This window comes from Sodiomyces alcalophilus (genome assembly GCF_042370955.1).
Source record: "Sodiomyces alcalophilus JCM 7366 unplaced genomic scaffold ACRALscaffold_11, whole genome shotgun sequence".
NCBI classification, from domain to species: Eukaryota; Fungi; Ascomycota; class Sordariomycetes; order Glomerellales; family Plectosphaerellaceae; genus Sodiomyces; species Sodiomyces alcalophilus.
In genome coordinates this window covers 488,100-513,064 of record NW_027263542.1, presented here as the reverse complement: position 1 = coordinate 513,064, position 24,965 = coordinate 488,100, and the positions used below count along the sequence as shown (strand labels likewise).

Here is a 24,965-nt window from a genome sequence, read left to right as displayed (position 1 = left end):
ATAGACAGGAGTCGTGGTGTAGAACGACCTGTCCGAATTCGCCATTGAATGCTCAATGCAATGTTGTACAGGGGTAAGAAGTATTGTTGTTTGGAGATGCAGACAAAGACGGCCGGCCGAAAAGGCGTGCGTTGCCACGGCGGAAAACTCTAGCTCCGCTGGAAACGCTGTCGAAGATAGGCCTCCTTGTCCGTCACTCCCAGGGGGACGTAATGGTCAAACCGGCCCGCGGCCAAGTTGGATCGGAACCATTCTTCAGAGTCATGTCGTTGGAGCTGTTCATGGTGTGAGGTGGTAGTGATAGTAGTCGGGGTACTGATGACGGCGCCGTCATCTTTGTCGCTGTAAGAATGCATAGCTTGGTGATACAGTTTGTGAAGTCGCTGGAGTTCCCGGTGTCTGATGTGAACCAGGTTAGGGTCGAGTCGATGTTGTAGGTGACGAGGCACATGCACCTCGGGAGAATGGTAGGAGTGGCGGTGTTCGAAAGAATGTTGAGAATGATGGTCATGGGGCTCCGCCCAAGTCAGCTGAGCCGCTGCACGTCGGGCCTTCTAAGCCTTGTCGATGAGGCGACCTGCGTATTCATCCAGGTAGTGAAGGGAAAATTTGCCCTTCCACTGGGCCTGGAAGTCCTTGTTGCTCCATGCCGCCGAGGTGTGGTCGCGGAAAGCGTACAGCTCGACGATCCAGCCGAGCTCCAGGGCGTCCTGGACTTTACTGAGGAAACCCTTGGAAAACTCGGCCTCGTTGGCGTCGCCCGTGGCCAGGACCATGATGCCCCGGCTGGACTTCTTCATGCCCTGGATCAGGCTGTCGGACATTTTGAGCTGCAGGATTTCGTCGACACATTGCTCGGCCATTTTCGCGGGCGACAAGCGGCGGCTCGAATCCGAGGAGCTGCTGCTGTAATCGGAGGAGAATTGGCCCCCCTCGGGGACACGCTGGACGCGGCTGAGGATGCTGGTGTTGTAGCCCCGGGTCTTCATGTCGTCAAAGTACTGGCCCACGTAGCCATCCACCTTTCGGCTTCCGGCGAGTTCCCGAGCGGCGGCCGATCGGCGCCGCTCGAGAACGTGGACCAGTCGGTCGAAGCTGATGGGGGCACTGAAGCGGCCATGGGGCCGCATGCCCCTTTGGCGTCGGAGCGTGTCCCACAGGCTGATGGAAATGTTCGACCAGTCAATGAAGACGTGAATGTCGGGGAGTCCGTCGGCGAATTGTCCCCGGAGCTGGGTATCGTGGTCGTGGAAGTCCTGGAGAACGCGCTGGGCAAACTCGTCCGAGCAAGGAAGAGCTCCGGGAAAAGGAGCGTGAGCAGCGGCGGTGAGGTCCTCCTGGTTCCTTGGCTTGGCGATCCCCAACTCGACGAGGCGATTATACTGCTCGTCCGAGATGGAGGCATGCTCTCGAGGGCCCCAGAGGTCGACCTTGGGGAGGATGACTTGCGAGAAAGCGTCGTGAGAAAGGTGTGGGCCGTGGGATGAGGCATGAAGCATGGCCAGCTTACCGAGTGCGGCACCCAGCCTAGGCTGCATGCTGACATGGTTGTCAAGGGAACTGGGGGGAGTGGTCGACGGGGTGTGAAGGTCCTGGTCGTCGGGGTCGGTAAAAGGGGTGATGTCTCCGCGGCGGGCGGAAAAGGAGCTGCGAGGAGAGTGTTCGTCGTCACTTGTGGCGGGAGAAGACGACGACCGAGTGCGCCAGTTGCCCGGCGTGGTGGTCGAATGGGAACGATTCGAGCGTCGAAACTGCTGAAACGTTTCCGGGACGGAGGCGGGAGAAGACGATAGGCTGTCGGAAGGCGAGCTGGCCGGCGACGTGGCATCGTCGGACGAACGACGGGTCCAGTCGAGACTTTTCCCGTCGACCCAGCAGGTTTTGGATCCTTTGTGGTTGATTTTACCCATGTCGACGTCGGTGAAGTTGTTGCTGAAAGTACTATTGGTGATATCGATATCCGTTGGTGCCTCGGTAGGCTGATGGTGAACGAGAGCTAGCTGATGAGGGCTGGAAGCTGCAAGGTCGTCTAGATGCCGGGACCCGAGGCGGTCAGACACGGGGGATTCCGGACCGGGGACGGCAGAAGAGGTCACCGCATCAGCTGGGAGAGAAGAACGAACGTCTTGGTCGATACTTAGGAGAGCGAATAGCTTGGTAAAGTTTCCCAACTGGGTCGGAGGTTGGAGAGGAATGATTTTGCGCCTGTTAGGACTAGGAGGCCGCAATCTCTTTCCAGAAACTTTACGAACGGGTGAAGTTGAACGTGCCATGGTGACGAGAAAACGGGGGGACTGGGTGGTCTTTTATGTCTTTCTTTTCGTCTTAGTCGGACAGAAATCAGCCGGGTAGCTGTGCGTAGGCTGAAGTTTAACGGGAAAGCTGGTCCAAAGCATGAAAGCCACGGCGCATAGTGCTGGCGTTGTGGTCTATATCTGACTGGCTATCGCTTGAGAGCCTATAATACAGTTAGAAGAGAGAACAAACTCGCGTCGAGTACTTGGTAGCCAGGTATCATGAGACCGGGACCGGGACGAGAGGCGGATAGCATTGGCTGGCACAACGCACGAGGCTGATGGCGACGGAAAGTAACGGGATTGTCGAGTAGAACTCACCCTATTGAATATTTTATGCCACAGAATGAGTGACGATAAAAAAGAATAAGGTACCGGGAATCGAGATACGAATGGAGAGCCCGGTGAGGCGTTTGCCTGGTGAAGAAGCCCTGCGAAAGGTAATCCACCAGAGAGGAAACTGGATCACCCGGTGAGAGGATGTCTATGAGTGTAGATTGACTTTTACAGACCAAGGATATGGAGAAGAATAAGAGAAGGGGAAGAATAGAGAAGAAGAGGAATAGGAAAAGAAGAAGAGGAATAGGAAAAGAAGAAGAGGAATAGGAAAAGAAGAAGAGGAATAGGAAAAGAAGAAGAGGAATAGGAAAAGAAGAAGAGGAATAGGAAAAGAAGAAGAGGAAATAGAAGAGAAAGGAGACGAAGGAGAAGAAGAGAAAATAGAAGAGAAAGGAGACGAAGGAGAAGGTGGACGATGACTGGACGAAAGTGAGTAAGATGCAGAGATGCCCGAGTGGTGATTAGGCACGGAATTCATGGAAAGACCTTGATGGTATTGGTTCACGAAAAGCCCGTCAGATGTGCAGGAGCCAGCTATCGTAAATGCCCTCTTTCCCTGGGTAGCAATGTTGAGAGTCGGGGGTTGCAGAAGCTGAGTTGGGTTCCGTTATGGCAGGTACCGTATTCTGAGGCTGATCTGGGGAAGGCAAAGTGGCGAGTTGGAAGCTGCGGCTGAGCTCCGAGTCACATGGCCGGGTCACATGGACCTAGCTGGGTATTGGCCAATGGCCATCGTTGTGATTTCGGTAAGGTGTCACGTGATGTGTGAGGCTACGATAAGACATGGCTGAATTAAACGTCGCGAGGCTACATTTCTATCTTTTGTCGATTGGGTTCGGCCTTGGATTGTCGAATGATTAGCATGAGGCGCGACAGGGAAATTAGGTTAGGAAAAAGAAAAGAAAAAAAAACTTATTGAATTATGGAGCCAAGGAGATTAAAGATAAGGAAAATACAAGTAAGAGGATGATGCTTGATTGCCTCACCTGTTGAAAATCTCGACGCATCACCGTGTCGAGTCTTCCGTTCCGTTGAATCGTCCATGAAGTCTCTACGTTCTGACCGTTTCAACGCTGACCGGGACTCAACAATCAATACTATGTATTCATATTGCATTGACGCCTCGCTCCATCGAGACCACAAAAGCATCGCAGTGTAGCCAAACGTGTCTAGTACAAACACCGAGTCGTCGGATTCGTTGCGTCGCCTGTGAGGCCGAAAACGCCATCCAACCTGTAGTGTACTCCCAGAATAATCCCAATTGCCCTGATTCCTCGCACTCCACCTTTTGACTTGTCGCCACAAGACAACTTCCCGGTAAAAGAAAGTCAAATTCCCTGTGCAAGCACGAGAGGAACTGCGAAGAAACGAAAAGAAGAGAAAAAAACCCAATGTAGGCGGTAAAGCTCGTTCCTCGGGGCCTGCGAAAACTTAAAGACGACGAGAACTCTGCGTCGCATACTTTCGCCTCGTTGAACCTTGGTAAAATTCAACTCGACTGAAATGCAGACGACGATCGAGTGTGGTCAATCAACGGACTATGCCGCTTGCGCTTCGGCAGCGCCACCTGCCGCCGCACCATCTATTTCCATCTTTGTCGTCTCTGTCGTCTCTGTCGTCGTCGTCGTCGTCGTCGTCGCCCCCGTGATGCGTCTCGTCTCTTCGTTATAAGCCGCCAACCAATTCACCATGGCGTCCGCCGCACGGTCAATCGCCTGGGCCTGGGCGTCGGCCCGCTCCCTGTCCTCGACGGCCTTGCGCTTCTGCTGCTCCTCGGCCCGCGCCTCGTCCCTCGCCTTGCGCTTCCTGTCGCGCTCCGCCAGCCACGCCTCGCGGCCCGCCAGGTACCGCGCGCTGTGGCCCATGCCGTAGCTGTCGGGCGCGATGCCGCCGTGCGCCGTCTCGTACGGCGGCGTCGTGAAGAGGAGGATCTTGCCCGACGCGTCGCAATTGTACTGCTTGCGGAGCGCCTCGGGGAGCGCGTCGTTGAGCTGGTCGGGAAGCGTGTAGACGTCGGCCTGCCGCGTGCCATCGTACGCGTAGTTGCCGTGCGCCGGCATGGCATTACCGGGAGTCGGGACCATCAGGGTGCGGTTGTGCATGGGCGCAGACATGCGTGCGTGGTGGTGGTCAAAGGAAGAAGGCGTGTGGGGGGCAGGATTATGGGGCATGGAATGATGGTGCACAGGCACGGCCGCTTGTGGTTGGGGCGGTGGCATGTGCTGTGGTGGGACCGGCGATTGTGGGTACACGTGGTGCGCGTGATGGAGCGGTGGCTGGCCGGGATGCTGATGGTGGTAGCTTGGCTGATGGAATCCCTGCTGCTGAGGGGGCACTTGCAAGTGCTGGAATTGATGCTGATGCTGCTGCTGCTGCTGTGGATACATGGGGCGGATCGCCTGCCGGTGCGGCGATTGATGGGGAACGGCTGGCGACCCCATCGGCACCGGCGCTACGTGGTGATGGTTGGGAATCGGGCTACGCGCCACCGGCGAGCCCGCTGCGAATTGCGCCGGATGGCCCTGGTGGACAGGATACGGACCTGGCGACGGCGACGAAATCGGCACCGTCATGTTGGTATACGGCGCCGCCGAGTTGGCCATGACACCCGCGTTCACTGGCACGGCCTGAGGGGCCATGGCAGGACCTCGTCGCACGCTGGGGGAAAACTGCTGTTGAACTACAGGGTGGTGGGGAGCTGGAGCCGGCTGGGGGGGAGGGGAGTCCTGAAAATTCTGTTAGCTGAGTACAGAAGAGGTAAGGTAGAGCGGGAGGAAGGGCAGTGCTGAGTAACGAGTAGCAGTTGAAAAAGTAGGGGAAACAGGGCTGAGCACCATACGCACTTGCACACAGGGCGAGTTACGAGTTGGTGTGTGAGAGACGAAAGGTCACTTACGCTTGGCTCCCGCGGCCGCCGATGCACCGCGCCAATAATGGGCGGCGCGTTCGGGTGCCCCCAGGTCGGCTTGGGCAGCGCATCCGTCTCCTTCGCGTCCTCCTGGAGCAGGTGCTTGATCGGGCTGGGCACCTTCCTCATGGGCCGCGGCTGGTCAAACAGGTCCATCTCGTAGTCCTTGTCGCGCAGCTCGTCCGGCATGCAGACGGCCCACGTCTTGATCTTGTTGAACCGGCACCGCTCCTCGTTGTACCGCGACTCGCACACGTACACCGCCTTGCCCGCCGGCAGCCCCGTGGGCCGGCCCTTGGGGAACCGCGTCACGAACATGACGAAGCACCGGTCCACCACCTCCTCGATCTGGTGGTCGCGGTACTGCCCCGTCTTGGCCACCTCGTGCTCGTAAAAGTGCTTGTCGAACCGGTGCACCGTCTGCTCCGGCCGGTAGTACCAGCACGCGTTGACCCACCGCTGGCCCGACCCGTCCTGCCACGTCCGGAAGATTTGCGCCACGATGGGTTTGGTCGGGTCGTTGGGGTTCCGGATGTGCACCCAGTCACCTGCTTGCGTTAGCCGTCTTGTATGCAGTAGTGAACAATCCCTGCCGAAGAAGAAACGTACCAACTCTCCACGTCTCCCCGTTGTAGTGTATTGTAGCCAGCGGCAGCTTGCCGGCGTCGTCCTTGAATTCGTCGTCGGATCGCCCCTTTTCCTGCGCCGCCTGCGCGTGCGCTTGCTTCTGCAGCAGCACGGCCGCTTCGAAAATGTCGCTCCCGTCCTCGTTGTACGTCTGCGCGTTGTTAAACATGAGGTCCAGGTCGCGCAGCACGTGGTCGACGCTCTGGTACTTCTTCCGCTTGGCCTTCTTCTTAATAAAGTCGAGCGAGATCGGGCTGGTGATCACCTCGTAGTAGTCCGGGAGCGTCTGTTTATCCGGCAGCTTCTCGAACGGCAGGATGAGGGGGTCCCCGTCCTCGTCCTTCAGCCTCCGGAGACCTCGCAGCAGAGCTTGGATGCGCGCCTCGGTGGGCGTGAGAACCCTGGGCGGTCGGCCTCTCCTCTTGACTCCATCTTCGTCCCTGCTGCCTTCGTCGGCCGTTCGCCGCGATCTCCGCCTGCCTCGCCGCCCTCGACGACGAGTGCCATCGTCGTCCGAATCATCGTCTTCCTCCTCTTCATCTTCCTCGTCGTCGTCCTCTCCCTCGTCTTCTTCGTCTTCCTCGTCTTCCGGTTCCGGCGACTCGTCCGCCGGGGGTAGCTCGCCTAGGTAGGGCAACTCGGCCTCTTCGGGCTTGATGACGCCCTTGGCCACCAGCTTCTTCAGTTCTTCCACAAAGATCTCGCGTAGCCGCACAGCTGCGCCAAAGATGGGCGCCGACGGCCGATTGTACACCTGGGCGTTGTGGCAGATGAGGGCGACGTCTCGGACGAATTCGGTGAATTGAGTATACTGTTTCTTCTGCAGCTTGAACTACGAGTGGGAAGAGAGCCAGTCAGTTTGCGGATCGAGGGAGAAGGGAAGAAGCTGTCGGAGCAAACATACCCGAATGGTGCTAAATGCGACAGGGTTCTGAATGACGGTGAAATAATCAGGGAGAACGCGCTTGTTCGGAATTCGCTGGAAGCCAGCCGCCACTTCCTCGCCGCTATACAGAACAGTCATTGGTTAGTTGGGCTATTCCTTTGCGACGACTACGAAAGGGCTGGCTGCGCCGTCGGACATACTCTTCTTGGTAGCTGGATAGGTATCTTTGGAGCTTGTCGATGTGAGCCAGCCAGTCTCCGGGGTCGATTTCCTCGTCACTGTCGTCAGGTTCCCCGTCGGCGTCGGCGTTGGCATCCGCATCGGCGTCAGCATCAGCATCGGCATCCGCATCAGCATCGGCATCGGCATCCGCATCAGCATCAGCGCCAGCATCAACGTCAGGCTCTCCATCAGCATCCTCCTCCTGATCGTCGGCCCGGTCTTTCATCTCTACATCGTCCGTCTTGTCGATCTTGGCCTCGATGGAATCCCGGACCTGGCCCGCGCTTCGGCGCGTCCCAGCCATGCTTGGCGGTGGTGGAGAAACCGAGGTGCAAGCCGAGAGAAGGCAGCCGTGGCGGGAGTTACACCAATACGAATGTAGAGTATATGGGCAGGGCGAGTGTATATAGGGTCGTAAGGTCGGAGGATCAAAACTAAAGGGGAGCGTCACTCCTTGAGATGTCCTACTGTGCAGCGCGTGATGCGCTTCCAATTCGATTTGCGCCTGGTGCACGGACTACATCAGTCCAGTTGCTACCAGTTGGTGCCAATTGTGTGAACTGCCTCCACTTCCGGAGATTTGCCGAGGTACCCACTAAACAACATCCACTACTTGTATTCGTACATCGCAGAAGGTACGCGCTGCCCCTCAAGCTTCAGCAGTCGCCTGACCTAATGGTACTTGGTGTACCTAATCACTCCGTACTAGTACATTGAGCATGATGAGTGAATGATGTGAAGCCGTAACAACCTCCATACAATTTAATTTGCTTCCCTGTAACCGGCTCCCTATTTGCTCTCTGCTCTTCTTATCCCGCTCAAACCCAGTCGTCATGAGAGCGCGGTATAAAGGCCCTGCCGGCACAGGAGTCCTCTCTCTCGACGACAACGCCACCGTCGGCCAAGTCTTTGACGAAATCAGAGCCAAGTCGGGCATCGGCGACTTCACTCTCAAGTATGGCTGGCCCTTGAAGACTCTCGATGCCTCTCAAAAGGGCGAGTCCGCCAAGTCTCTGGGTCTCAACGGCGAGACCTTCACCATAGTTCCCAGCGAATCCACCACGCCCGCACCACCGCCGCCCGAGGCCGCCACATCGGCCTCCCTCAGCGGTTTGAGCCTGAAGCGCGACACGTCTTCCTTCGCCGGCCCGCAGCCGCCGACCAAAGGTCCCGAGGAGGTCAGCATCCCGTGGCCGGGCCGCCAAGGCACACTTTGTGAGCACATGTCCCATCGGCAGAGAGCGCATCCTCCGCTCGGGACCCTTCGGCTAATCATGTTCCAGTGCTCCGCGTCATGCCCGACGACAACAGCTGCCTCTTCACGGCATTCGGCGGCGCCCTGCCCCGCCAGCTGCCGGCCGCCGAGCTCCGCAAAATGATCGCCGACTACATCCTCGCCCACCCGGACGAGTACAACGAGGCCGTGCTCGCCATGGCGCCCCACGAGTACGCCCGCGCCATCCAGGGAAAAGACCGCTGGGGCGGCGCCATCGAGCTGGCCATCTTCTCCGACCTCTTCGACGTGGAGATTTGCACCTTCGACGTCAAGGCCCAGAGCCTCCTCAAGTTTGGCGAGAACAAGGACACGCGGTGTCTCCTGGTCTACTCGGGCATCCACTACGACCGCGTGGCCCTGAGCCCGTCCGAGCCGCCTCACACCCACTCCGACCTGCCGCCCGAGCTGGACCAGACCATGTGGCCCACCGACGACGACGAGGTCCTCGCCATGACGCAGCAGCTCGTCGCCGAGCTCAACAAGATGCACTACTACACGGACCCCTCGGAGATCCTGCTGCGATGCGACGCGCCCGGCTGCGACTGGATGGGGAGTGGCGAGCGCGCGGGCCGCCTGCATGCCGAGCAGACGGGCCACACGGCGCTGTCCGAGATTGAGGACAATGCCTTGCTCAAGTGCAACGCTCTTGGTTGCGATTGGCTCGGGAGCGGAGAACGAGAGGCGAAGAAGCACACCAGCGACACGGGACATGGCTCACTTTCAGTCATTCCCGATTTCTAGAATGAGCCACGGCTGACGACCATCAATGATTACGAATCGCATTGCCTTAGGGTGTTCACCACTTTATTTTATTTATTTTTCAGTTTTATTTTCCCGTTGCAAACAGGCGCATAGCATTCACAGACTTGAGCATACCAGGACGATCCAAATGTAATACCTGCAAAGACTGAATACGAAACTAGGAGTGAATCCAAACTCGAGTAAATCACCAACGGCTGACTAGTCGTTCATGGCTTTCTATTCACCAAAGGTGGTCCTACCAGGAATAGATGTCTTCTCTTTTTAACTTGGGTATTATGATTTAAGGATTCGCGACGTAGGTAGGCTGGCCATCTGCCTCCCTCCATCATAGTTTCTACACTCAACAGCGTGTCTCACCACTGTCGAACCAACCCTCCCGGGTATATGGACATCAATGCATCCTGGAACCCGCTTCCAATTCCAGGCCAATCCTCCAGTCCCTACAACACCTTCCATCGACCAACTTCCCTCTTTACTTGGCACTCTTATACGTCAAGCCACCTCCAAAGCTAATCTCGCTGTTCGCCCCGCCCGCTTCGACTTTCCCCTCGGTGACGCCCGTCGGGAACGCGCAGCGTCCGAGGTCGCGCTTGGTCACGGACGCGGCGGCGGCCGGGGAGATGTCAAAGTCGAAAATGTCCATCGGCAGGCCCAGCGTCGTGCAGGCATTGGGGATGTCGACTATGCCGGCGACATGGCCCTGGACGGGGGCGCAAGAGAGGAGAAGGTAGATCTGGTAATCGCTGTAGCCGAAGCGGCGGAGGTACTCGATGCAGCCTGTGCCGTCGTCAGCAATTGTCATCACTTGGACGGAATGACAAAACAATAGGTGGGTTGTAGACGGTGCGAGGGCCACGGGAAGAGAATTGAAATCAAAAGAGAGAAAGGGATGGCATACGGAGGGTGGTCTGGCGGTACGCTACCGTCACGTCCATGTAATGCTGCTTTCCGTGTTCGTCGACGGAGAAGCCCTCGAAGTAGATGTGCCGGCCGGGACCGAACTGCGGCTCAACAGGACCGGGGATATAAATAGGTGACCGAAGGCCAAGCTCCGCCATGCCGTTCCGAATGACCTTGAAGTTCATGGTAATGACGCCGGCCATTTCGATGGCGCCGCAGAAGGAAATTTCGCCATCGCCCTCTGGGTGGCATTAGCTCATTGGTCCCGACATAAAGGGGAGAAGATAGTGAGAGTGAGACTGGGCATACGCGAAAAATGCAGGTCTCCAACGCTGAGTTTTGCGCCGGGAACGTGGACGGGCAGGTAGACTTTGCTGCCCCGGCTCAAGTTCTTGATGCTATCGTCGTACGTCCCTCGTCAGCCTGCACTGCACATCCCGCAAAGAAAAAGACGAAAGGTTACGGCACGGGACGTACTCGCAATTCCCACCATGTTCGGGCCGGCCGGGAATGGTCCTGGCACCCTCCCTCCCGACCCTTTCCTTGGTCGCGGCATCGGCCGAGCCGGCGTGGACACTCCGGGGCTCGGGGGGCAGGGCCACGGTGCGCTCGAGTTTGTTGGCGGCGATGAGTTCTCCTTCGCGCTTATTCCACGTGGCGAGGACCTCGGCCGAGGGCGCGCAGCCCAGGATGCCCGGGTGGATGAGGCCGCTGAACTTGACGCCGGGGATGTGGCGCGAGGTGCAGAAGATGCCTTCAAAGTCCCAGATGGCCTTGGCTCTGGGGAATGTCAGTTCGATGGAAAAGAGGCGGAAAAAAAAAGAAAAAAAAAAAAAAAGGAACCTACGCAGTAGGGTAAATCTCATCCAGAAAACCTCCGCCGTTGTTCCGGTCAAAGATACCGGTGAACCCCCAAGGCCGATCTTCAAAGGGCTGGACGTCCATAATCTCGACGAGGAGCAGGTCGCCCGGCTGCGCACCCTCGACCTCGAAAGGTCCGCTGAGATAGTGCACCCTGGTAAGGTCGATGTTGAGGATGTCGTCGGCCGAGTCGTTGTTACCGATTTGACCGCCGGTCCTGAAAAGAAACGAGTGGTGTCAGAGTGAGTGAATTGTCAGAGGGACGATCGGACGGAGATGGGGCGACATACCAATCGATGCATTCTATCTTGACCGTTTCGCCATCTTTGATCGATCCGGCGCCGGGGACTGTATCTGTGAGTCTTGAGACCGCAGAGAGCGAGGGAGACAGAATCGACTTACTATCGGGATGCCAGCGGTTCTATTGAAGACTTCTATCAGCAGAGTGTGGGCAGAACAATCTCCTGCTCGACTTACATGTAGACATGATTGCTCCGAAGCTGGTTTGTCGAAGCTGACTTTATTGACAGTCCGGATCCCTGTTTTGCCCATGATGGATCGCAGTAGTGAGATGGATGGGGAAGTCAAGTAAAGAGAGACGTAGTCGAGAGGATACTGCTACTCGTCTTGGAACGGAGGTCTATGATGATGAACGAATGTTTCCTTACACAACCTTTATCCAAGTACGACGACGAAATGCAATGTCCCATCGCTTTGGTTATATAGGTCCGGGGGACGGATGCACATGTCCATGTCGACGCGATGAGAGTACAGAGATAGATAAGAAGCCATCTGCCGATGTCCGTAAGCTACCCCGCCTTTACACTGCACCAGCATCTACAGGAAAAGGAACAAAAGTCTTGCCGCTTGAATGGCGGTTGTCGATTGTCGACAGTCGACTGGTGGACGGCGAGACCGAGTCGTCCGATAGGCGGTGGAGAGTATAATTGGTGGCTCTGCCCTGGATCAAAGGAGCAGATGATGCGGAGATTTGGTCTATCAATGGCCCATCATCAGTAGTCTCCGAGGTCCTGCACTGGCCTGCTCCGATACCCTGACCAACGGTAAAGGGTTCGATCGCCGTTCCCGGGTGAGCCAAGTCAATAGGGTCTCCGGGCGGCGGGCTAGTGGTGTGGGATGACTTCACGCTGCATGCATGCCAGTGCTCATATCAATTGTCAAACGTAATTATGTAAATCGCCAGGAATTGGTTTTGTCCAACTCGGAATTCATCGCGTGATCGTCCGGCGAAGTTGGGAATCATTTTACTCCGCAGTAGTGTCGATAGCGTAGTGTAGTGTAGTGTAGCTCCGAGTGTTATCCCCGCTATCGTCGTCTACAGTAAGACGGCCTAGTGTATCGGTTATTCCCTCCACCAAACAATAGTGTCTCCCCTCACGCCCTCTTATCTCTACTCCAACTTTTCCCCTGGCGCCGTCGACGGTTTGTCGGCGACCAGCCCCGGCTTTCGAGGACGGGATATTCTGTGGATAGAGTCCAGGCTATCCAGCGAGAGGCTCAGAAACTCGTGCTTGTTCCTCCACTCCTGCTGACTGGCCGCGAATTCAGCCGCCTGGTCGGGCGGCGGAGGGGGATCGGTAATCTTGGTGATGAGGTAGGCCGTCGAAGCCTCGGCGATGCCGTACACCAAGACGCCGACCAGGGGAATCCTGACGAGGACGTAGAAGCCAACGGCGAAACCAAACAGGAGTCCCTCGCGGCTACGGAACCACTTCTTCTTCTGCTCCTTGGTGAAGCGAACGCGGGAGAAGTACGGCTCGAGGAGCTCGCGCATCAGAGTCCGCGAGGAAAAGTAGCTCTGGAGGAAGATGACGAGGTAGCGTCGCGGGAGGAAGAGGCCGGTCCCGAAGATCACCGACGCGGGGCCCAGCCCGACGGCTTTATGGAAGGTGTAGAAGCTCGCCGCGGGGAGGACGAAGCGGCCGACGAGAGGGAGGTAGGAGAGGCCGAAGACGGCGAGCGAGATGGCGCCCTTGCGCGCGAACCGGAGTACGAACATGGATATGGCTTCGGCCGTGCTGGTGGAGTGGGTGCTGCCGTCGGCGGTCTTGTAGAGCTTCAGGTTGGGGTAGTACATGTCTCTCAGCGAGCCGGGGTCGTCCTGCTTGTGCTTCTGGACGTACGTCAAGTCCACCCACCGCAGCGAGTCCATGAACCTGTAGTCCTGGAGATTAGAGACGCCTCGGCGCGTGCTAGAACCAGATTGGGAAGCGCATCATACATGTTGTCGAGGGTGGGCGCGACATAACGCATCAGTGTCATGAGGAAAAAGGGAATCTGAAGCACGTATTCCTCGATGAAATTGAGCCCTTCGACGATAGTGTCGTCCCACGTAACCGAATCGAGGGAAACCACAAACGAGAGAGCCCATAGAAGTACTCGAACGCCGGTAACCTTATTGATATAACGCATCAGTCAGATATGTACGACTTTGAGCTGAAGCACTCTCGCATTATCGGGGGAATTTCGCGGTAGCTGGGGAGACTGTACGGGAATGGCCACGACCAGCCGGATGGCCAGGCCAACCATGACGGCTGCGGCGGCCTGTTTGTAGATTTGCGAGGTAAACAAGGCCGGATTCTGGAGAGCTCGATGGGCTACAAGCACAGAGTCAGCGTCAAGGTCCCATGGGAGGGGGGAGGGGGGAGGGGGGAGATGCGCACCTCCTACGAGCGTCAACTGAGCGCCCCGCAGGACGGCATTGAGGCCGAAATGGGAGACATCAAACTGCTTTTTGAGTTTTTCCTTGTCAATCTTGGGCTTCTCGAGGGAGTCCATGGTTCCGAACGCGTTGCTGGTGTTCGAAACGAATGTATTGAAAGGGAGTGCTTGGCCAGAGACGCGATGCTGAAGCAGCTTTGTCGCTTGCGCGATGACGACACTGACAGCTCGCCTAATCGTTAGTGTGAAGTATTGTGTACAGTCAGGTGATCAGTTAATTTAGTGGCTGAGGCCGTGTCCACAACGACATGACCCCAGGTACAGTGGGTCTTAGCAAGTAACGAGTAAACAATACCACTAACGCGTACCTACGCGTCTTATTATTTTCAACACCATCAACCCTTTAACTTCAAAAATTCGTCAAAAATCAGAAAATGCCCCTAATTACACCGCGCGTTGAGCATTCGCCTTATAAACGGACCCTGATTACGCAGGCCTATCGCGACGGCCTTAGTTAGAAAGTAATCGCGATTAAATATAACGTATCCCCCGGGTTAGTATAGGGTATCGCGCACCGCTATTAGTAATAGGCTTTAGCCCGGTTAAATAAACGCTCCGGCCGCCCCCCCGCGATAAAGGTTTATAAAAAAAGACGTATCCTACGGTTAATTACTATCGACCCTTTTATTCTACCTAGTTAGTTAATTACTAAGTGCGCGCTATCTTATTCTAGATCCACTCTATTAAAATACCTTAAAGAGGAGGGTATTCTATACCTTCGCGCTCTACGCCGGCTAAAACTAGCTGAATCCCACGCGCGCAGGCGTCTAGAGTAGTTAATTAAGTACGCCTCGAAGCCCTTATCGTGGTGGAAATAGGTTATCTTTTTAGATAAAACCATAGTCGCGCGCGGCGAAGGAGAGAGGCAGAAATAGGTTTTTTACCGCTATATAAGTTAAGTTTATCGTTATATTATACCTTTACTAATAAATTTATAGGGAAAGAGACTTATAAAGGATATAGTCTAGCCTCGGGGTAAGCTAACGCGCTATTTATAGATATTCTAGGGTGCTTTTTTATATTCTTATCGTATATCTTTAGTCCCCCTTCCAGGGGACCTAAATTCGGCGCGCGGTGGTATTACCGGAGCCGTTATTCGCGACGCCCTCGAAGAGCACCTGCCTACGATATGCTAGCCGGATAGCGTATTCGTTTAAGATAACGCCTCTACTTACACGGCGCGCGTTATTTAAGATTAGTTACGCCCTTAGGCTAAAGAGAATAGTATCGTACTATTGGATTAGCCGCCGTATTCGCCTGATCTTAATCCTATCGAAAATCTATAGAAACTGCTAAAGGAGAGGATCTATTTAAAGTATCCGGAGCTCTTAGATATAAAGACTAACGACGCCTTATATAATCTGCTTTGCCGGGCCGTGATCGAAGTGTGGGATGATTTTAAAGACGAGCTTCTAGAGGACTTAATACTATTAATACCGCGGAGGCTCGCTGCTTATATCGAGGCTAGGGGGTGGTATATAAAGTATTAGAAAGATATAACTAGATATTTCCACTCTACTACTTCTGCTCTATCTATTCTGAATTTTTCCTAAGCCTTTAAAGTACTTTTCGTAAAGTTATTTATATTCGAACTCAAGGTGTTTTTAACGCGGTCATATTAGTATATTTAAAAAAGTGGGGCTTACTCGTCACTTATCCTGAGTCACTATACCTACTAAGTAACTCTACGAAGTGACTCTATACCGTGACCCAATGAGTCCAATGAAGATGGGACCCATCAGACCTGCAGTGTGCCTGCATCCCACCACGCGGTATCAATGTACGTTCGCAGTAGTGCCGTCCAAAAACACACTACGTACATGTTTGCGTTATGGGAACCTACGTAGGTACATATAGATGAGCAAGTGAAGTTGAGAAGAGGAGAATGAACAGGAGACCAGCGAGGCATTAAGTAGGGGTATATGTAGTTGGTGCCCGCGGTAAGTCCAAGGGTCGCACTATTACACTGTACGTGTACCCTGTACCTGTACTGTACGTACTGTACCATACCCTGTCCCGTCCCGGCCACCTCTTTCCCGTTTGCTGTCCGTTGAGCAAAGGCTGGTCCAAGCTCCCCGAGTATCCTGTCGCAATTGTTCTTTTTCACTTGCCTTTCTTCCCGTTGCTTTTGCCATCAACGCGACTCTTCTCAAGTGCCGAACCGGTCTGGGTTTTCGTCTCCCCCCGATGGAAGTGAAACAAGTCTACAACACAATCAACTGGACTTTCACATATCTAACCAACCCTGCGCCCCCAAGATATTCCGCAACGGCCCGTCACGCACTAGATGTGTGGAGCGGCACGAGGGGAAATCCTACGCACCCTTTCGTTTCACCCACCTGCCTCGGACCCGGCTCTGATATCTGGCCTCCTTCCTGCTCGACAATCCTAATCATGCCGGCAAGCCCGCCTCCGATATGAACGAATCCATCATCTAAACATTCGAGTCACCTCTACTTCTACATATCGCTTCCCGACCAGTCGTCGACGTCGACCAGCGGCCATGGATCGTTCGGGACCGTCATTCCCTGCTCCTCGTCGAGTGATGACCGCGCCTCAGACCCTCCTTTCAACCGCATCGTCCTCTTCGTCGTCGCAGTCGGCTGCCGGCCTTGTTGAGACCCTTTACAACCACCCAAACGTCAAGATTATTGCATTTACTGCCTCGGGTCGCGCCAGGGCGAGGAGTCCGGGGCGTGCTCCTGCGGAGGAGGAGCCGGGTACTCTGGATTGGTCGTCCCAGCTCGAAAGGACGATTGCAGTTGGTCAGTCGTTGATCCCTTCTTCCTCTTGCATCGCGCTCTGTCGCGTCGTACCCGTGACTGGCGTTAACGCTTCTCCTTAACAATCAGGCCCCTTCCGAATCTACCGCGCCCCAGGCTCCGTCGCCTTTCTCAATTGCGGCTCCGCGTTGCAACCCATCCTTCCGAGAAGCCAATGCTGGTGTATAGACGAAGCTTCCAGCAAGTTCATCCTACAGATCCGACGCCCCAATTACTGGAGAATCGAGGTTCCCGTCGGCGACGCGAATGAACGCGATCTCGCCCAGTCTCTGCGCCGCGTCCTGGACCAAATCTTGCAGTTCGAGAAGACCGCGTGTCCCTTCAAACGACCCTTTTCCGTCCCACTTCCCCAAAAACCAAATCTCCCCGTGAAAAGACGACCATGGACTCCCGTCCGCCGATCATTACCGCCCTTGTCCGTTCCGGTCCCCGAGACATCGCCGCCGCACAAGTGCAAAACCTATGGGCCCGTGGGGAAATCGTCATCTCGGGTGCGGTCCAGAGAACAAGGGGGAGAAAGGTCATTGGCAGAGCGGCGCACCCCAGTGGAAGAGGAACGTGTACAACAAATTGTCGATTCTGAAGAAACCAAGGGCGAACCACCAATGTCTGGGGAAGACGAGGCGACCGCCCAAGCAGTCGAACAGCGAGAAAGGCGAGACACCGAAGGCGCCGCTGACGATCACGCATGTCCGGAAAACGACAAGCCGGAGGAGGCTGATGCGACGGTATTGGCAATGGGAGTTTCAGATCCGAGTACTACGTCAAAGACCCAAGTTGACGCCACTGATGCCAAATCCGATGGTGGTGACCCAGGCGCAGCATCCGAATCGCCAAAGTTGCCGGACATGGAGGAGGACAGGTGCTCTGTGGGTGAAATGACAGACCCTGAATCGCCAACATCCGTCCTCGACGCGGACAGGTTGTCCCCAGCCGAGTGCCGTAACGACACGCCAGAGCCGGTAATGATGAGACCGACACCAGACCCCTGTCCAGATGCTCCTGCCACGGAGTTTCCGAGCAACCACACACCGTCAATTTCCGCCGAGGAGCAACCCAGCCTCGCGCAGGCTGCCGCGCCCCCGCCGTTCCTCAAGAGGCAGCCAACAAAATCCGACATCTACAACGTCATCCGGTCGTATGAAAATAAATCCGCTGCTGGCACAATAACGAGCCTGAATACATGTTCGGCCACCATGTCCACAATAGAATCGAGGAACACGGCGACAGTTGCCGTGGACGAGACGACTTCAAACCACGAGGCCGACAGTCCTGTCGACGTCGTTGAAGAGAAAGACCACGAGAGCACCGCTGATGTCCTCGAAGGAAGCGGCATCGTGGGCGCGCGGCGGAAAAAGCTGCGTGGCTTCAGGGGTGGGCGCTCCGTAACCGTTCCTCCACAGCTGACCCTCATCACGTCGCCTCCATCCAAGTCGGCAGTCCCGCGACCACCCCTTCTCCCGTCGCCTACTTCGGATTCGGAAGATGTTCAAGACCCCGTGTCCCCCGCCGGATCATCCGACTCGTTTCATAGCGTCAAGTCATGGCACTCGGCGGGCATGCCTCTACCGGATTCCCCGCCCATATCGCAACCCGTCACGCCATCGACCTTCCCGTATCCACACGACAACATTCCCATTTCCAAGGACATGTCAAACTACCGAGATATCTCCGACCTGACTGCCACCCCGGACGCGAAGCGTTTCTGGGACATGGCGTCACGCGGATCGAACGAGAGCTCCCGGGAAAGTGCCACCACAGCACCAGACATGGCGTCCGAAGAGCCGGGCGAACATGCGCTGAAATTCCCCATCTCGGAGGACGAGGCCGTGTCAACGGCGAAGGCGACCCGGCGTCCTCACCTCCGACACAGGGCGACGGCGAGCAGCATCTCCGTGAGCCGGGCGCTTTCGCCATTACCCCCCGCGGCCAACCTCTTCTCGCCCACGTCGTCGTCGCCGTCGCACCGCGGGAAACGCCAGGTGCGCGGGCGCCTGGACCTGGTGCGGCAGCTCCCCATGGCCATCGTGGCCAAGACGTGCGAGATTTTGCTGAGCCCGCCGAGCCACCTGATCAACCTGATGCTGCGGGTGGCGGCGCGCATCGCGGCGGGGGAATGGCGCGGCATGATGTTCGGGTACGGCGACGGTGGCGAGGAGATCCCCGTGCATTGGGATTACTCGGACGACGAGCTTAGTGACTGGGACGGCGGGGAGGAGTACCACCACGCCGACCGGGTGGGGCGGTCGCGCGTCGACGGCGGGACGGGGCGGAGCTGGGAGGTGGATTGAGTGGTGCGGCGTCGTTGAACTGTACTGTCCATGTATACTAGGGATATGGGTTTGGTGGGTTTGTCCATCGGGGGTATGGCGTTGGAAGGATCTGGGTCTGTACGATGTAAGATGATGGCTATGTGGCCAGGTTTGCTTTTTAGCGTATGAACGGGTATGGTCGGAGTTGACAGATGTCCATGGACCCGGGTTGGGTGGGACGTGTTGGACGTGTGTCCTGGAAGGACGGTTGGACTTAAGGATCTGGGCAAGGTCAGAGAGGACCTTGATTGTTGTACATGAATATCTCTTTATTTTCCAATGCCGACACAAGAGCGGCATTATCGTCACTTCGTTCCTGGGCTACCACGTAGTGAACCATCCACCAGAACATGGGTGTAGCATAGCCATCCCTTAGCGTGGCTCAAAGGTCAAGATTATCATCGTGGTTGCAGGGATGTATAAGTAAACGGACTAGGCACACAATAAAGGATATACTGGTTTCGGTTCAGGCAACCCGAATATCAACAGTGATGGATAATGCCGGTGGTGGAAGCCTACCGGCAGTCTGGGACAGTCTGTCCGAAAAGGGTAAGACGTGGGGCCGTTGACGCACCGTTATTGGACGGTACCTATCGAATGTGGGGAAGTCGTATTTCGGGTCCGTATTCCTCGCTTTCCAACGTGATTGGTCACCTTTGACTTGGAGACGGCTCGACCAACACTTCAGATCAACTACGATATACTCGACGAGAGATGATCGGTCACGGAATGTCCTATATAAGGGAGAGGGAGAAAGATGTGAGGGGAAGGAGGAGGATGTTGAATGTTGGCAGAATTTCTTGCAAGTTGGAAGCAAATGAGGCCTGTTCGTCTTTGAATCTACCATTTTCGACATCTTCTTGCGCACTTACATGATGGGTAACGGTGAATATGGTATGTAAAAACCTACTACCTTCTATCATGTCACGTAAAACCGCTGACCCTCACCTCAGTCCCCGGGAGTTACTGGTTCTACGCCCCGAACAAGGGCGCTGCCATCTTCTTCCTGATCGCATACGCAGCTTCCACGGTTATCCACCTATGGCAGTGCTAGTGAGTTCCCTCGAACAATCCCCAGACACCTCCTTGTCGCCTTCGGGACAACACAGACTATCCCCTCCGTCCTTTCCTTTATCCCCCTTCCCTCTGAACCAACGGTGACGTCTTTCCCAAGCCGATACAAATACTTCAAGGTTACGGGTCTTTTCGTCTTTTGCGGACTCCTCTTCGTGGCCGGGTTTTCGCTGCGTGTCTACGCTTCGTTTGGAAACTATGACAACCTGGATACCTTTATCGCCAGTATCTGTCTTGTATACGCAAGCCCGTATGTTCCCTGCCCTGCCTGTTGTGACAGAGTCTCTGACTTGGGAATCGCATGCCCAGTCCCCTCCTAGAACTAGCAAACTACCATATCCTCGGCCGGGTCCTCTACTACGTACCATATCTGTCCCCCATACACCCGGGCAGGGTACTATCCACCTTTGGCCTCCTGTCTATGATAATCGAATGCCTCAACGGCTGGGGCGCTTCATACAGCGCCAACATGGGACTCTCCGGGTCGTCCATTGCAACAGGCCACGCGCTGATGAGGGCATCGCTCGCCCTCCAGCTGGTCGTCATCACCTGTTTCCTCGTCCTGGCCGGTCTCTTCCACAGGCGTTGCGCAAAGGCAGGTCTCGGCAGGGCGCAGGGCATCCTGCAGCCCATGGCGACGCTCTACGCGAGCGTGGGCCTCATCCTGGTACGCACTGTGTATCGCGCCGTCGAACACTTTGGGCTCGAGGGCATCAACTGGACGGGGCTCGACCCGTCCGCCATCTCGCCCGTCATCCGCTACGAGTGGTTCTTTTACGTCTTCGAGGCCACCCTCATGCTGGTGAACGTGTGGATGTGGAACGTACGCCACCCGCGCCGCTACCTCCCTTCCGATTTGAAGGTGTACCTTGCGCGCGACGGGGTGACTGAGGTCACTGGGCCCGGGTGGCAGGATCCCCGTCCATTTCTTATCACCGTGGTGGACCCGCTGGACATAGTTGGTCTGTTTCGTGGAAGCGATAAGACGAGGGCGAAGTTTTGGGAGAACGATGGGTCGGGTAACGTCGAGTTGGCGTAGGAAGGGAGGACGACTATTTTGTTGTCTTTTGCCCGTAGGCTGCCGGACCGTGAATGCCTTTTTCTTTTTTTGTTCTTTCTTTTTTCCTTGTTGGAACAAACCCAAACCGAGTCAGTGTGGTTGCGTGACCTCCTATCCGTAAACTCACAAATGAAAATCCAGATTACTATGCGCTGTCAACGCCCAGGAATTTCAAAGTCATAATAAGAGGATTGAGCCGGAAGTTATGCAACTGTGTCGGGACGTCAAATGATCATAGAGCAAGTGTCAGACTATTTACGGACAAAGGGAGATTGGGGCGCAGCACGACAGCGGCACAGCACACGTCAAGCGTTTCCATAAAACGGCTTGCCCGATGAAATAAGATGGGTGCTGCCTGACTTGCGGCTTGACGAGCCAACGCAGACCATCAAAGGAAGTGCCTGAAAGAAGGCGACATGAGCCCGATTCACTTTGATTCAACTCGGCAGCGTTGACATTGCGTGCCCGTGCCTGCGCTCATGCTGTGCCTGTGCCCTACGTGTATTGCTGCACCGGCCATGACGCCGCAGGTGAATCGACAGAGCCGTGGATCGATTGGCTTCGAGAAGAAGAGACTCCGAGAAGAATGGTCAGGTTGGTTGGTCGATTAGATGGGTGGACAGTCGGTTCGAGGACACTGTGGCGCCGAGATTCTACACTCTCAAATGTTCAAGAGAAAAGCAGGAGTGTGGTGATCATTGCTTCCACCTAGTAAGAAACACATAGGGGATGAATGTGTGCGTTTGAATGAGATGGAAATCGAGCCTCGGCAGTGAGATGAAGTAGGTACGTAGCTCACATGGATATATGTACAATGTACGAAGTACTGAGTACTAATGTACGGCATAATTAGTCATGGTTGGTACAAAATTAGTAAGGGCACGAGCCACTGTGGGGCAAGGAAGCGAAGCTCGGCGCTCTTGTGACCCTTGCGCTTACAAAAAGTACAAAAGTAATCATAGTGCTGACCAGCTCGCGTGTCCTTGGCTTGGCAGCTCGTGCCTCATCCTCGTCTTCGTCTTTGCATTTTGTTGAAGATGGGAGAACGTGGGGATCGTAGCATGTCTGGCTGTCCAGATCTTGCGTCCTCAGCTCCATCACGAAGAACATGTGCCATGGCTATCAGCCTCACTTGGTAGTTGTCCCGTATTAACGTTATGATTATGCCGCGTTATACCGGTAGACGGAAAGCCTTGCACCGTCGCAGGTCCGCTGGTGATCCTGGCTTGATTACTCCAACATGTACAAGTATGTACCGGGTACGCATGGACCTGGATAATGCTTCCGTTTTGATGGAACTTTCGTCGGCCCTTTGGCTTTTCTCCGACTTTAGTGTAGCCGCAGTGGTAAATTGTGTGAGAGTGTCCTCTAGCCTGCTCGTGATCTGTGACCTGGCTTAATATCGTCGCCACTGTCGTGTAGGTCCCTGCGTTTGTCAAGGGCATCGTATTGCCACAAACACGCAAGTAGGGGGTTCACTTTGAAAGTACGAATGCCAATGTACATTGCACTTTGTACTGCCGTATTATTTTGGCCAGCATCAGCTGAAATACCTCGGGACGGAGTCAGCCCCGGCCTGCTTAATTGTGCCGAATACATAATTACATACGTCTACCAAAGGATCGATTAAGGACTCTGCGACTCATCGATTCAGTTGGCGGTCCATTTTGCAGTACCTCGTACGAAGTATAGAAGCCACAGCCATCAGGATCCACTACCTTAGTTCCGGCCCAATTCTGACCCCCCGATTGAACCCCCATAGAATACGGTACGGAGTTCCTACAATCCTGGCTGTCATTCCTCATCCGGCGTACAAGGTCCAACCATATGAATGAAGCAAGGCGGCCTGCATTGCTCTTGATACAGCGTACGCCTTGAATTGCCACTCTTTACCTTGGCGTGATATTTGCCAAAGAATATCTCCCCTCCTTTGTGATCTTTTGAAAGCCGAGCCGTCACCATCACCACCATCACCTCAACCATCACCACCTCTACCTCAACCATCACCACTCATTCTGCGACGACTCGACCACGCGCCAGCGACATGGGCTCGGACAAATCTGTACCCGACCATCTAAAGTCGGGTCCACAGTTCTACTTCCACTTCGAATTCGGCTTCTCCTACTCCCCGAAACACCATGGCAAGAAACGCGGCCTCACCTACAAAAGCCGCAACTGGGACCAGCTCAGCAACGGTCGTCGCCGGGCCCCTCTGCCCTCAGCCCACCAACTTGCCAATTGCGAACGCCAGCAAGACGACCAGCTACGGCCGTCACCACCAGAAATCGAATCGCAGCACTCGCTACCACCCCCACTCTCACACCCGCAACCACAATCTCAACCCCAACTTCACTTTCAGCGCCAAACGTACCACCCTCAGATGCCGACCTCCCCAGTAAGAGCGCCAGCGCAAATCCAGCAATCTCATCAGCCCCATCCCGGACGACCACAAACAGAAGCCCACTGGACACCCTCGTCGCCCATCGAGCGCGGAAGATCCGCTCCTCCGCCCTCTCATGTCACCCCGTGGGACGCCGAGCCAGAACCCATGGGCTGTTCTGCACTACCCCGACAGCCGCCGCCCGACGACGAAATCTTCACCGGCGATCCCACCATGATCCACGCACCGTCACCATCCGACGACGAAAGCGCGCGAGGGGAAAGGGAAGACCCGGGACGCAGGAAGGAGCTGGAGGACCTATCGACGGCCATGATGACGGTGGACAACGGCTTCGAGGACCAGTGGTGGTACCAGGGCCAGCGGGAGGTGCTCTGGCGCGCGAACACGGGGCGCAACGCCGTGCGGGAGCGATGGTCGCTGGACGCCGCCATGCCGTCGGTGGCGGCGACCATGGGGGAGTACACCCCGGCGCCCATCCAGCGGCAGCCGACTACGGGGTCTCTCGGCTGGGCCGTCGCGCAGGACGCGGATTCCGTCTTGGCGAGCTCGTTCGTCGACGGCGAGTTTGTGGTGTCGCCCTTGACGGAGTTGAGTAGTCCGCAGCGGCCACCCGTGGGGATGCAGCAGCGGTTGGCTGCGCGGTCGGACGAACTGTTTTTGCCGTAGTATGGCGTTACTTACGGGGGACGTTACTGCATGGGAGGACTTTCACTTTTGAGCGATGAAACTTTTGTCAGCGTTGATTCATGTACTGCATTAGCATCATGGGACGGGCGGTTATTTGGCAAGGATGCATCTAGAAGGCGTTCAGTGGAGGCGGCATGGCATTATGGCAAGGAACATCTGGAATGGTTTTTCATCTCTACGAGTATCTACGGTGAGACTCGTAAGAGATGTTTAATAAGACGGCAGCATGACTGCATGAGCTCACTACGATTTGACGTGAATACGACATGCTGCCCAACGTCTGAAATAGACGCTTCAGTGACAATGACTCTCAAGTTACGAGTTCCAAGTCTACGAAGAGTTGGGCCGAGCAGATGTGAATGAGACTTGGTTTCTTGGAGACAGGCTGTTGTATTACACTGGAGGCACGGGGAGAATGAAACGCTGGGTATCGACATGATCGACCCTGCAGATCGTAGTCCCGGACATTGGCCATGGCTGGCGTCTTGCGGTTGAACGTTCAAAGCCACGAGGACGACTCTTCTTGTGGGGGTGTCCTTGAGCCAACTCATGCGACAGCGATCGTCACTGATGAAACCTTGGGCCTACGACGAGGGGCAATCCGGGAGAATCATATCCTGTGTCTGCCTTGGGCCTGTTCCGTCTAAATCAAGGTGCTCAGCCATCTTGTAAGCTTCTCGCACTCGACGAGGCTCGTCATCACTTTAGCGAATGTTGGGCCGTTGGCAGCTAAGACTGCCGAGATTAACGACCCACGATGCTCGATGGTGTCCCCACAAGAGTCAAAAGGGGGAACATCACGCCGATATCTTGTCAGCCTTACCATGTCGA

The 24,965-nt window shown here is 55.6% G+C and overlaps 8 protein-coding genes across 8 annotated transcripts; 4 read left to right on the top strand and 4 right to left on the bottom strand.

The window, feature by feature from the left end:
* Positions 1 to 554: 554 nt before the first annotated feature.
* On the bottom strand, positions 555 to 2,273 carry ACRALDRAFT_2030576 (uncharacterized protein; the record flags this gene model as incomplete). The annotated part of the gene is made up of 1 exon (XM_071020667.1): positions 555 to 2,273. The coding sequence occupies one exon, from the start codon at positions 2,271 to 2,273 to the stop codon at positions 555 to 557; it is 1,719 nt and encodes a 572-aa protein (XP_070870956.1).
* A 1,289-nt stretch (positions 2,274 to 3,562) lies between these two features.
* ACRALDRAFT_1078338 (uncharacterized protein) lies at positions 3,563 to 7,661 on the bottom strand. Its single transcript, XM_071018764.1, has 5 exons — positions 7,255 to 7,661; positions 7,073 to 7,175; positions 6,151 to 7,000; positions 5,530 to 6,089; positions 3,563 to 5,359 (listed from the first exon to the last, which is right to left on the bottom strand). Exons 1-5 carry the CDS (start codon positions 7,578 to 7,580, stop codon positions 4,172 to 4,174), a joined length of 3,027 nt encoding a protein of 1,008 aa, XP_070870955.1. The 5' UTR covers positions 7,581 to 7,661; the 3' UTR covers positions 3,563 to 4,171.
* Positions 7,662 to 8,109: 448 nt separating this feature from the next.
* Positions 8,110 to 9,293, top strand: ACRALDRAFT_1073220 (uncharacterized protein; the record flags this gene model as incomplete). Its single annotated transcript, XM_071018078.1, has 2 exons — positions 8,110 to 8,491; positions 8,560 to 9,293. 2 exons carry the CDS (start codon positions 8,110 to 8,112, stop codon positions 9,291 to 9,293), a joined length of 1,116 nt encoding a protein of 371 aa, XP_070870954.1.
* Positions 9,294 to 9,786: 493 nt separating this feature from the next.
* On the bottom strand, positions 9,787 to 11,627 carry ACRALDRAFT_2114952 (uncharacterized protein; the record flags this gene model as incomplete). Its single annotated transcript, XM_071023716.1, has 8 exons — positions 9,787 to 10,091; positions 10,213 to 10,455; positions 10,524 to 10,612; positions 10,692 to 10,994; positions 11,062 to 11,292; positions 11,366 to 11,423; positions 11,478 to 11,496; positions 11,553 to 11,627. The coding sequence occupies 8 exons, from the start codon at positions 11,625 to 11,627 to the stop codon at positions 9,787 to 9,789; spliced, it is 1,323 nt and encodes a 440-aa protein (XP_070870953.1).
* An 859-nt stretch (positions 11,628 to 12,486) lies between these two features.
* Positions 12,487 to 13,874, bottom strand: ACRALDRAFT_2114717 (uncharacterized protein; the record flags this gene model as incomplete). Its single annotated transcript, XM_071023699.1, has 4 exons — positions 12,487 to 13,252; positions 13,318 to 13,490; positions 13,587 to 13,693; positions 13,760 to 13,874. The coding sequence occupies 4 exons, from the start codon at positions 13,872 to 13,874 to the stop codon at positions 12,487 to 12,489; spliced, it is 1,161 nt and encodes a 386-aa protein (XP_070870952.1).
* Positions 13,875 to 16,094: 2,220 nt separating this feature from the next.
* On the top strand, positions 16,095 to 19,249 carry ACRALDRAFT_1078336 (uncharacterized protein). The gene is made up of 2 exons (XM_071018763.1): positions 16,095 to 16,582; positions 16,670 to 19,249. Exons 1-2 carry the CDS (start codon positions 16,321 to 16,323, stop codon positions 18,889 to 18,891), a joined length of 2,484 nt encoding a protein of 827 aa, XP_070870951.1. The 5' UTR covers positions 16,095 to 16,320; the 3' UTR covers positions 18,892 to 19,249.
* Positions 19,250 to 19,787: 538 nt separating this feature from the next.
* ACRALDRAFT_2045148 (uncharacterized protein) lies at positions 19,788 to 21,025 on the top strand (the record flags this gene model as incomplete). Its single annotated transcript, XM_071021500.1, has 4 exons — positions 19,788 to 19,806; positions 19,866 to 19,965; positions 20,087 to 20,236; positions 20,296 to 21,025. The coding sequence occupies 4 exons, from the start codon at positions 19,788 to 19,790 to the stop codon at positions 21,023 to 21,025; spliced, it is 999 nt and encodes a 332-aa protein (XP_070870950.1).
* A 2,011-nt stretch (positions 21,026 to 23,036) lies between these two features.
* ACRALDRAFT_1066369 (uncharacterized protein) lies at positions 23,037 to 24,376 on the top strand. The gene has a single exon (XM_071017338.1). It carries the CDS (start codon positions 23,091 to 23,093, stop codon positions 24,111 to 24,113), a length of 1,023 nt encoding a protein of 340 aa, XP_070870949.1. The 5' UTR covers positions 23,037 to 23,090; the 3' UTR covers positions 24,114 to 24,376.
* The last annotated feature ends 589 nt before the right edge of the window (positions 24,377 to 24,965 follow it).

Excerpts from the sequence above, each read along its gene's own strand:
- ACRALDRAFT_1078338 (XM_071018764.1), bottom strand. The coding sequence starts at position 7,580 with ATGGCTGGGACGCGCCGAAGCGCGGGCCAGGTCCGGGATTCCATCGAG. Across the intron at positions 7,001-7,072 it reads TCGCATTTAGCACCATTCGG|TTCAAGCTGCAGAAGAAACA; the intron begins GTATGTTTGCTC and ends TCCCACTCGTAG. Across the intron at positions 6,090-6,150 it reads CGGGGAGACGTGGAGAGTTG|GTGACTGGGTGCACATCCGG; the intron begins GTACGTTTCTTC and ends TAACGCAAGCAG.
- ACRALDRAFT_1078336 (XM_071018763.1), top strand. The coding sequence starts at position 16,321 with ATGGATCGTTCGGGACCGTCATTCCCTGCTCCTCGTCGAGTGATGACC. Across the intron at positions 16,583-16,669 it reads CGAAAGGACGATTGCAGTTG|GCCCCTTCCGAATCTACCGC; the intron begins GTCAGTCGTTGA and ends CTTAACAATCAG.
- ACRALDRAFT_1066369 (XM_071017338.1), top strand. The coding sequence starts at position 23,091 with ATGGGCTCGGACAAATCTGTACCCGACCATCTAAAGTCGGGTCCACAG.